At 37.2% G+C, this 12,486-nt stretch overlaps 1 protein-coding gene across 1 annotated transcript in view; it reads right to left on the reverse strand.

Annotated features, from left to right (window-relative positions):
* LOC139720532 (tyrosine-protein kinase Fyn-like) overlaps positions 1-12,486 on the reverse strand; it is a 77,202-nt gene that overhangs the window by 38,822 nt on the left and 25,894 nt on the right. Inside the window, exon 5 of the mRNA XM_071631884.1 lies at positions 2,575-2,678. Coding sequence (XP_071487985.1) covers positions 2,575-2,678 — 104 coding nt within the window. The remainder of the gene's footprint in view (positions 1-2,574; positions 2,679-12,486) is intronic.

Here is a 12,486-nt window from a genome sequence, read left to right on the forward strand (position 1 = left end):
GATATGGCGTCACTATAAAAAACAACAACCATGGCTATTAGTGAGTAGCATAAACATAAGACTAACAGTAACTCTATATGCGTAGGTTTTCATCACATTTTCTTCTGCATAAAAAGGAATGAAGAACAACAATATGCACATTGAAAGCACAGACTTAGTTGATGGATCTTATGAGGAGATCATCTTTCAATTGGCTAAATTTCATACTGTATACTACATTCCGTTTTTGTTTTTTTCTTAGTAACTCTCACCAATGGTGTGAGGTATCCTACAGAACTGCATTTGATATACAACACTGACTACAGGGAGGAGGCTGTATTATTATAAATTGTAACTGTAAACCAGGAAATCAAAACCAATGTAGAACTCAACAACTACACTAGAACAAGAGATCATGGGACATGCTGTAGGCAGGTGGGGAGTTTTGCTCATGTTGGAAATGTAGTGCAATTTAATATATCAACGGCTCTTTAACCCTTTGACCCCTGAGCTGTCAAAGATCACCACTCATCCTCCTGGGACTGTCTTTATGTAGTGCGTGTGTCTTCATGTTCAGTGCATGCTTGTAGCATAAAGATGTGCGAAAACATAACAAGTTAGAAGAGTTTGATGGCAAAACAGTGTAAGTGCCAATTTGAAAAAAAAAATTAGGTACAATGGACGCCCATCATCACATAGAGCAAAATAAAACATTTCCAGTGATGCATCACTTGCTATTAAATAGCAAAGAATATTCTTGAAGTTATGATTGAAAATATCCCATATACTTTATAATATTTTCTATGGTTTTTTTTAGCAGCTTTAATCACAAATATCTCAATTTAACATAAATGGAGTTAAAGGCAGCTGATCGCCATCCCTAATGGTACGTAAACTCCAAACGACCGAAGTTTGTGCATGCAATTGCGCAATGCCAGACTCTCGGTGCTACAACAGTCAGTATATCCATAAACGTGTGGGACAATGCTGCCACTGCGACACGTGTGTGTGTGTGCATGTGTGTGTACGCATCATACACAAACATTGTCACCGCGAGCTGCGGTGATTGGAGGAGAGAGGCCAGAAGACGCGTGTGTATGTGTGTGTGCATGTGTGTGTACGCATCATACACAAATATTGTCACCGCGAGCTGCGGTGATTGGAGGAGAGAGGCCAGAAAACGCATGGCTCTTTTGGCCTCTCTTCATGCGCATGCGCACTGAGTGTGTGCGTCCATTTGGAAGCTCACGTGGCTCGCTCGGACAGCCATTTTGGGTTAGGAGATAAGCACAGAGAGCGCTGTTGTGACCTACGCGTTTTGTTCGCTGACCCATTGAGCCAGCGCTATTCTCATTCGGGGTCACTACATTTGATACAGAATGGGGGAGGCAGCGCGTTGCGTTCGTCTCCGTGCTGCACAAACCACTCGCCACGACTGAGTGCCTTTAACTTCTATTGCAATGATCTTTATTTCTTCTTTGCCTGATTTAAATAATTCCTCTGCCAGTCCTCCTTGCCATTCAATCTTTGTACAGAATGCGTGATTATTTTGTCTTGACCCACTTAAAAGTGTGTGTATTTTTTTTTAAATTCATTCTTTGAATTAAAGCAGAGGCTGACATGGTTGTTTAAGTCTCTAGTTGCTAGGGGAAGGGAAAGCAACAAGAAGAGTACAGGGAAATTAATTTTGGACCCCATGTTCTGGCTCTGTCAAGCAAGATTTTACAGAGCTGTAGAGTCTTAGATCTCGTGTAAGGGAATCCCACATTACCACATACTTTCAAAGAAATATAACATACATTTTGAACAATGCATTTCCAGAGAATCCAACTCCAAGCACCTTCTGATCTGGAGATTCTCCCGCCTGAAACCCCTAGCAAACAGGAGACTCCAACTTGATGTGTGCGAAGCGCGAAATTCCCAGGGTTCTAGATGCTCTCTGGTGCTATCTAAGGCTTATTTTTTCAACATACGATAGAAATAAGTAAGAAATCCTTTCCAACGGGAGACAAAGAGCCAGGGTGGGAGAAATTAAATCTCAAGCGGGAGAAAGGGAGATTTTGCAAAAATGGGTTTTCGGCAGGAGATCTCCCATCGAAAACAGGAGAGTTGGAGTCTCTGCATTTCTATAAAGTTGTGTATTTCCTTTCTTCATCTACTGCCTTTTAAGATCCACTTTCTCCCCCACCCCCCATTAATTTCTGTATTTTCCTGCATGTGGTACATGTACATCCAGAGCACACTCTCTTTTTATCCCACTTTTTGTTTCCAACAAGCAGCAAAGGTTTCCTTAGTTTTCCCCCATTGTTTGTTTGTTTGTCTGTTGTTTGTTTGTTTTGTTTTGTTTTTGTTTTTGTTTTATTTTTTTTATTTTTTTTTTTGGCGTGGGGGGTGGGGGGGAGGGTTCTATTTTGAGGGGACTGCAGTATAGACAAGCTATTAACCCGTTGAGGACGGACTGATTTTGCTACAACAAGCATTTCCCATAGACACCTGCCCGAGTATACTCGGGACTCGTCCTCAATGGGTTAAAGCTTTTTAGTAGTCCCCTCCATTTCCAACAGGCAGGGGAGGGGTTAGGGTGGGGGAAGTTACCTGGATTTGCCTCTCCATCTCTGACGATGAATGTACCCCTCGGGAGATTCAGTCCCATCAACTTCTTCTCGGCATCTTTGCGGCCAATCCTGCCAAAGTACCATCTAATTGAATACAAAGAGACAAATAGAGAATAAAATGGCACAGATTTTCAGGGATAAACATTCAGCTGAGTGGGCAAAGGGGGAAGGAACCCAATCTCATCACATATAACCAATTGATGCATATTTTTAATATGATTTGTTAACTTGTACTATGCAGAAACATAAATGAAAGACAAACTATTAAGTATAAGTCATATCTCTTGAAAGCATATCTTGACAATTGTGATTCTTGACAATATGACACAGCAAATTATGAAGTATGAATATACATTGTAGTCATTTTGTTCTGCAGAAGGCAATCTTAAATGGAACTACATGTATACAGAATGTCCCCCTCCCCCCCCCCCCAAAAAAAAAAGAAAAGAAAAGAAAACGAAATACAATTGGATTTCTGCATTGATAACTTTCATGAATATGATTAAACTATCTGAATGCTATTTCAGGGTCTAAAAATATAACATCTTACCTATATTTTGCACACACACAAAAAAACAAAAACATTCAGTTTGGTTAAGTGGTCACGGACAAATGTGGATCATTGTAAAGCATGTCATAGGCATGTCTCTTCCAAGTTCAGCACTTGGATCCTGCATATGAATGTGAACACAATTATGAACAGAACTTGGAGGGAAGGGATTTCTGACATGCTCTAAAAAATGTCATTTCTCTTTGACCACTGAAGCAATGGGGGTTTTCTGTAAGATGTGGGTAATAGTTTCATACCCTGAAATTGGATTTGGATTGATTCGTTATTTTTAAAGTTTTCATTGCAGAGGGTCCCATTTTATCTTTTTGTTTTTGTTTTTGGACATAAGTCTGTACGGTATTACGGAAACTGTATTTTTACTTTTGCAACTCTTTTAGGTGCCAATCATACCACCTCTTGAAAGAGTAAGAGAGATGATGATAACCAATTCATTCATGATGTCGACTCTTGGTACAAACAACTGACTATAAAACAGAAGACACTGACATACATTACAATACACAAACAAATTGTTAAAGCTTTATAGGGAAAAGTGTGTTGAGAAATGTTTCCTGAAAATATAGATAGCTAGGAAGAAAAAAAAAAAAAGGAAAAGTGAGATTGGAGGGACAGATGACAAAAATTTCCCTTTAGCATTAAACAAACAAGGAAATGATGATCACACCAGAGACATACAGCCTAAATAGGGAAGCAGAGTAGTTCAACCACAGTTTGCAGTCCTCTGGGATGCCTTCTTGTGTAAGTACAATATCCCGCTAGGAGTACGATCCCTTCATTTTATATGTTTCAAGAGATAAAATCCATTTGACATTGATCAGTAACCCTGGACATTGCCCCCTTCACCTCTGGTAATGCACAAACGAGGTACATGTACATCTGTACATGGACGTATTTCACAGCCATCATACCAAAGTATGGTATATTATTCCAAAGTAGTTTTGAATTATGTACTCTGAGCAGAAATTTAACATTTCCAGTTGTTGAGTGAAGCTTTCCTTTTACGTAACAAGTCCAGTTCTTCACTCATTATCATTTGAACATGTAGTAAATTTTCAATTTTTTTCCATTTTCCCTGCAAAATCCCCATTTCCTCCAAACATAATTGACTGATGCACACAAAACTCATGACCCTGAACATTAACTCAATCATTTCATATTGTGATGATTGTAATCGTCTTTTTATGTGCAATCGTACGTGTATAATCATGCCATTCTTAAAAAATTTTATTGCCAACATTTATTAAGACATTCTCAAATCATTTTTTTTTTTCAGATAAACCATCTTAGCCAAGCCTCATGACACAGTAACATTTGGATTTCTGTTATGCAGTTTCCTTGTCTTGCTCCGATTACAGAGAGTATTAAATTATGTTGTAACTCCATACTTTAATACTCATTATCTGTAAAATGTGTTTGTTTTTGTGTGTATATCTGTCTGTCTGTCTCTGTGCATGTTTGTTCTTGTGTCTGTGTATGTGCCGCTCTCTCTGTTCGTCTCCCAATATCCTTCTCCGTCTTGTCTCTTTTCGCATCTCTACCATTGCCCCCATATTTGGAGCCATGACTAATCAACCGTGCGCTTTCCGCCATAAAATGCTGTATGTTTTTCTCATCACGCCCAACCCCGGAACACTAAAAAATTAGAATGACATGTGCGGCAAGAAGTGAAGTGACTTTGATACGCAGCCTGAGTGAGCATATAGAGTATGCATCGGGGCAGACACTGGGAACTGAACATTGTCGCGCCACAAAATTCATACAAAAATCATGACAGCGAGTACAAATGTACTTTCCAGGTATACATGTACTTCTTCCCACTTGAACCACAACTTGTTTTAATACACACTGTCTGAACACTTTGAGAAATAGCTACAACTACTGCTGTCAATGATGCAAGTGTATAGATGTTTTCTTTCCCTTTTCAAGGAATAGAATGTGATACAAGTCCAAAACTATTGGCGAGGTGCTCCGGAAACCCTAGCCCGGTGAAAATGAAAGTCCGGCTAGCGTTTGGAGCAATGAGGAAAAGATGCCTGCCTGATTGAGCATGCAAAAAGTTTGAAGTCACCTTTTTTTCACTTTTTTCCCCTACAAACCCCCAAGGTCAACCATAGAGAAGCCTAAATATAATGACTGTTTAGTGATGCCACATGCTTTGTTTTCATTTCAGCAACTTTCACTTTACATGAAGAATCCCTAATGAAAAGAAATACCAAAACTTGATTGAAGTAAGTTTGTGCACTCCAATGACTGTGGGTTTTTTTTTTTTGTTTTGTATTTCTGTTTTTATTGAAAACTAAACATTTGTCATGAAACAAAGTAAATATCATACCTGTGAAAGTATAAAGCATAAATGAACACACAACCAAGACAATACAATACAATACAATACAACACAAAACAACGAAAATGTCTCCCTGCATATAGCAGTGGAGTCCCTCCATAACAAGAGTCATGGAAATAAATTACGTTCAATAAAATATTAATTACAAGTATTGAAATCACACAATAACAGGGAAAAGCATTTGAACACAATAACTTGAGATAACGGCCGAGTGCCACTTTTGAAAGAAAAAAGAGTCAAATACAGATTAGTCGACTAAGGTGTACAGCTCCCCACCAATCTCTCTTTATAAAACACAATAACAAGGGCAAATGCCCCGCCAAGTCAGGGGACCCCGTAGCCAGCACAGGCTCCAAATACTTTTAACCAGCACAGTGACTGTGTTTTAAGCGTGCAGATCAACGTGTGCTGTTTATTCAAATGATTGTTTTTTATTCCGCCCTTAAAGTGATTTTCTTTTCTTATATTTTTGGACATTCTTTTCAAAGAAGTAAAATTCATGTTCGGGTGAATGTTCTGCAGCAATATGAAAATCTACTTGCCCAACCGAGCAAGAGGTAAGATATAGTTACAGCATCCTGTTTTGGTCCTAGGCTATCGAGTTATTTTCTACTTTAAAGCAGATTTAGAGACATTGAAATAAGAACACATTACATTTTACTTTCACATTGAAAGACAGTTCTGATCTGTCATATGATCCTTTGAAAACAGGGAATAGTTTGAAGATACTTTTGTAATACAATACATAACTTTTGATTCATTGAAGACATGCAATGTATTGTGCACAGTACAATGACCTACATTTAGCATACAACAACTGTATATATTACACTGTCTTGTACTCATACCATTAAATATTAAAGCTTTGCCCAGGACTGCTACATAGAGTCATTCATATGTTCAAATGGATATCATTATTAAACTAGATATATCGCTACGGCGACTGATATGCCTCCGCCATAATGCATGGTTCTCCTAATAGGTCTATAGTACAATGTCTTGACAATGTGTGATGACAGTTTCACACAATTGGCAAAATATTGAAATGACAGGTTTACCACAAAAATGTGCTGAATGTTCACTTTCCTAGAACTAGGTTCAATTGGACGAATGATTAAAATGTCAGAGTGCAGGTATTTGGGGAACTGATGATTTTTACTTGACTTTTGACCCTTTTATAAGTTTATGCATTGAGTAATTTTCAAGGTATTGTGATTAAGTATAATTTCAGTATCAAATGGGAAAATAGCATTATCTAAACCTGGCCTTTGACCTTTGACCTCACAGTTCTAAAGAGAATCACTGTTAGGTTGAACATGCATAAATATGTAAGTTTCATGATGATACCTTGAGTTACTTTTGAGATATGGAGGAAAAAGTGCAATTCAACACTTTCACTTGACCTTTGACCTTTTGACCTTTGACCTTTTGGCAAGAAACTTCCCACAGAATATATATCGGGTAATACATGCATACATCAAGTTAAAAAAAAAAAAACCTTCAGGCATTGCATAAATATAAGGAAAGTAGTGATATTTTGAGGAGTTGACCTTGACCTTTGACCCCCTGACCTTTGAACCATGACCCCCAACTTCCCTAGATAATCACTGCCCATTGGAACAAGCATATATACTAAGTTCCATGAAGATACCTTGAACCATTTGCAAGATATGGAGAAAAACATGAATTTTCAACCTTTTTTTTTCACAAAACCTGTGACCTTTGACCTTTGACCCCGTGACCCTAAAATCCAAACAAAGTATTATCCCCCCAGGATATACCCTCATACCAAGTATGATGTAAAACCACCACACGGTTCTTGAGATATCGACAAAAACAAAACGGGACTGACGTACGTACACTGTACGTACGGACGTACGTACGGACGGACGGACGACCCGAAAACATAATGCCTCCAGCCACTTCGTTGGCGGAGGCATAAAAAAAAAACCACTTTTAATACATTGTAGGAAGATTCCACCCTGAAACAGTGATTAGATGGAAACAAATTAGAGGAGCATTTGATGACAGTGAAAGTTTGAGCATATATTCGAAACAAAACAGAGATAACGATGATTCTTTTAAAGTTGTGATTAATCAACAAATTAGAAATTGTGTGATGTCACACACCATGCACATCGCCCATTAACTCTGTAATGTAAAGTAAGACACAATCACTGCAAATATATATATATTTTTTCTCTAATCCCATACATCTTTAAAGAAAAAAGGAACTATTCTGTCACTAATGACAAAAAAGAAAGAAATTTTATGGAATCAATGCACAGGGCAAGTGAAAGTGAGCTCCTATGCTGCACCATGGAGTTGAACATTAATATTTTGTGCATGATTGGCAACATATCAACAAAAAAAAATCATCTATATAGCTTTCATAGTTTTGATCAGAATTTGCTCAAACTTTCACTGTCTTCTAATTTATTGTTCTTGTTTGAATCATGCATGCTAATTTTCGTTGATATGGCTTTTGATATGTACTTTCATCTCAAAAACACAAGGGAAGGGGGGGGGGGGGGGTAATTGCACTGACTGCAGTCAAGGATATCATGGAAACAATGAAACTCAGATTTCAACAGCGATGTCCACGATGGTCTCAGTGTTGTGAGTGGGGTACATGTTGTAGTTTCACTTTTGTCTCCACAAAAAAAAAAATTGCCAGAGCATCAAATAATGTCATGGTTGACGACTTCGGACAGACAGCCATGTTGGTGTGAAACTGTGCAGATGACTACTCGTCGGACTTCATCATAGTCATTCATCTCTGTCAGTACAAGGATAAAAGACCCTGAAGGATGGTGAGACCATAGTTTGCTGACACAAACCTTTGTCGGTCATATATCTTTGGAAATCCCCATAACCAATTGTACTGTAATACTGTAATAGAGAGGTGAAATCAAGGGTTGCACTAAAATAGTCATTCATGATCGGGTCTTGCAGAAAAACTCTGGATGACGCATTGATTTTAAAAGAAAAAATATCAGGAAATTAACAAATTCAAATATTTGTTGTCTGTATGATAGTTGGTATCTTGTGCAGTCCATTGTGCTGTACCTCATCCTTTATAAAAAATAACAACACAAACTTAAACAATAGAATTACTTTGAAACAAAAGGGAAAGTTAACTTGACAGATTAGTGAGAATTTCCTCAAAGTTTCCAGAGGATTTAGAGGCCGATTTCCCCATCAGACAGAGTAGCTAGAATCACAGTTGACAAATGCGTGCAAACAGATCAGTGAAAATTCTCTGGAAGTTTCATGGCTTAAAAAAAAAAGAGAGAGTAATATTTCAAAAGTCAAGACAAAACAGAAAACAAAAACATGGTAACGAGATGCCACGAATAGCTAAAAACAGAAATCGTGGTCACTTTCTTAGACATTTCTGAAATAAACTTCCTTAGCTGTATTTTCAAAGAGGAGGAGAGTTTTGTTGCTGTTGTTTTTACATTGAAATGCAATGGAGGAACCATTCATTTCTTGTAAATAACATAATGAATAATCCCACACTAAAGCTGCATTGAGGATAGGTGGGTATTTGTACATGTGCAACATTGGAGTGACATTTAATGCACAAACCCACAAAAAGAAAGAACATGCATTCAGATGCCTTCATCATTTAGATTCTATCATAAAACAGGATGGGTCTAAAATAGTTTAACATTTTTGAGGAGCACTGAGAATGCCAAGCACTACATCTGGTGATTATGACAGATCAATTGTACAGTTAACTGGTTTTATTATGCAAACATAACACTTCTCAATTACATAAACTAAATCTTGTTTTTACTTCCTTTTGTATACGTACAATTTTTTTGTAGTATAAGAATAAGAGTCTCCTCTATAGGGTACACAATATGCACTTCTTGCTTTGTCACATTTTGCATTCTGCAAATGTAAACTACATAATGTCTAGAAACAGAAATAAAAACCCGAAAAAGACTAAATGGCAAAAAGCTCTGCAGTAAAAGGCCATCGTTTGGGCATCATCAGAAAGAAACAAACAAAATTTGATAGCTCCGATCAACGACCACTTCCATTATCCAAATGAAATCCTTTTTGTCCTTCCACACTTACAATTCCAGTTCATTTATAAGCTAAAAACTTCCAGATGACTTTCACATTTTCCTCCCCCATCCCCCTAACTGCTTTTGTCCGACAGGCGAGGGACAGAGTCTAATTTTCAGCTCCACCGCTGTTGCTTCACTTCAATTTAGTGCATACTCAGCTGTCTATTTTGTTTTTCTGTTACAAAGGGGAAATTTCTTCAAAACACATTTGAATACAGTAAATGCAGGGCGATTTGATAATGAAACACAAGGTGAAAATTTGATGGAAATCTGACAATATGTTCAAAAGTTCTGAATTATTCAAGTTTTCTCAATGAAAAAAAAAATCCTCTGACAATTCATGATGTCATCAATACAGTACAATGACCAAAAGAAAATAAGAACTTTAAAAATCTTGATTTTTGTAGTAACATGAACAAGTTCCTCTGACCTGTCATCAATAAAGTGATCTTGTAAATTCCAGTTTCCATGCCTATATCAGGTGAAAATGTAGGGATAGTGCTCTTTTGGTGCCATTAAGCCATGATATTTGTGAAATTTCCGCTACTGTGACATCAAAAATTGTTTTATAGCTGTTTGGAAGAGATGATCTTCTTTGAAAGCACTTCAGGGTCCTGTTTCATAAAACTTGTCAATGATAACAAGTTACAATAGTTGTTAATAAGCTATTAAAATCCTTGCATCTGATTGGCTGTGAGCAAATTTGTCATAGAAATGTAGCAGTTGTTTCCTATATAAACAAGTTTTATCAAACAGGACCCTGGTATCAACTATAACTTTTGGAGTTCACATTAAATTTTGACTCTCTATATCAGATTGTTTTGAAAGTTTTAAATTCTTCAAACTTTAAAATGTGTGTTATCTTTCTGCATTCAATAGGAGTGTGCGAACAGGCAATTCACAGTTTGAATATTTTTGCATTGAAATGCTAATCTACGCATCTCTGTGAAAGATGTGTTTTTGCAAAATTATGTTTTTGCGTGGGGTGGGGGGTGGAACTCTAGAATAGAAATGTGCCCATAGCATTTGACATCAAATGACAGTTGGCAAACAGAACAATCCATAATTCTTTCTTCACATAGCCCAAATATTTTGAATCAATTTAATAGTAGATTATACTATGCCAAATGTAGCCCTCTAATCTTCATCAATATGCAAGGATATAATTATATTTATCACTACATGTTATTAAGAGCAAACTTTCAAGTATGGCTTTAGAGCTTGAACTTCACACACATCTATGCCAGTTCTGGTACTAAAATCAATGAATAAAGTCTGTCATGGAGACAAATAGATCATTCATCTGCATCATCTTGGTACCTCTAGTACAACATTTTCAAGAATGTCCTTATCTCAGGTGGGTACAACATATGTAGACTATTCAATTTGCAAAACTGATTTTTTTTTTTTTTTTTTGGTTAAAAAAAGAACAAAATCAAACTGGCTGGATGCACCAGTTGATACACGAATTGTTTCTCATGTTTTGTGTGGGTGCCAAGGAACAGACAATTGGCATGGGAAACTTCTGCACAGTACTGTCTTAAAACAAATATATCCAGCAATGCTACGGTAGATTAATCAGTGGGATTTTCCGGGGAAGACCAAAAATAGCGTGTGATTTCCTGTTATGAAAAGTCAGTGAAATTTATCTTAGGCTAGGCATAGTATCAAATGACAGTACTATCGTAGCAAAATGTATGTATTCACATGAAATAATGTGCATAGTGTGTAGCCAGTAGTAATTTGTTCTTACACTGACAATCAGTGACCATGGATTTAATCAATCATGCATGGCATAGAATTGTATCTACAAATGTATGCATTTGGTCTGATGGATTGTGATGATTAATATTCTAATTCTCTCCATGATGACTTTTAATGAGAAGGGGTAGTTGCAGCCACTTGATTACTAGATCAACCATAAACATCTTATCATATTGAGGACGGACTGATTTTGCTATAACACACATTTCCCATGTATACACCAGCCCGAGTATACTCGAACTGGTCTTCAACAGGCTATAACATATTGTTTTATTGTGTACTCTTGGACTTTTTTGTTTTAGTACACAACCATTGGGAAAAGCATGTGGGAATGACATCATTCACTCTTGTAATTTGTACATGTACTTTTTCACCAAAACATAAAACTGTTTCATATAAACTGGTCCAAGTAGAAGGTTTCAAAACTTCCTTTTACTGATTTGCGAAATTCGCGAAATGCGCGAAAATTTAAACACCGCGAAAATTTCCACTTTTACAGTATGCTGTACGTATCAAAGTATCCTGTGAAAATGATATGTACAGTGTATGACTTATGTGTATATTGCACCTTGGTATTCTCTATTTGATATTAGGTACCTGTAGGCCTACAATATGCCTCATAATGCAGATTTCTAATGGAATGATTTTATCAGCTTGACTTCCTCTTTATAATACCAGTAAGAAGTGGAATTTTAATTCATTTGCACGACGAGAGTGGCCAATGGGGAGAACCTTTGAAGGTCCTTAAAGTCCCTCCCATATTATTACAAAACAAAGAACAAAAGGAAAGGAGAACTACACAAGATGAAAGAAATCAACCACAAGTATTTTCTTTTAACTATTGACAGCAGAAAGAACTTGCTTCGATATCAGCAATACAGACTTTGGCCACTAAAGTCCTGATAGAGTACAGTGTTGGTTTCAAGTCAATTTGCACAGGAGCTACATGTAATGTAGTATAGAAAGCAGGGCACAGGGAAGTTGGAATGCAACAGATGGAATACTAAGTGTATACATGACACATGACCATGTACTTACAATGTGCCCTGCACGCATGCAAAGACTTCAACCCCAAGCACCTTCTGATTTGGAGATTCTCCTGCCTGAAACCCCTAGCAAACAGGAGACTCC

Source organism: Diadema antillarum, unplaced genomic scaffold, assembly GCF_040938485.1.
Source record: "Diadema antillarum isolate AM-2024a unplaced genomic scaffold, OU_Dant_1.0 scf00000128, whole genome shotgun sequence".
In the NCBI taxonomy this organism is placed as follows: domain Eukaryota; kingdom Metazoa; phylum Echinodermata; class Echinoidea; order Diadematoida; family Diadematidae; genus Diadema; species Diadema antillarum.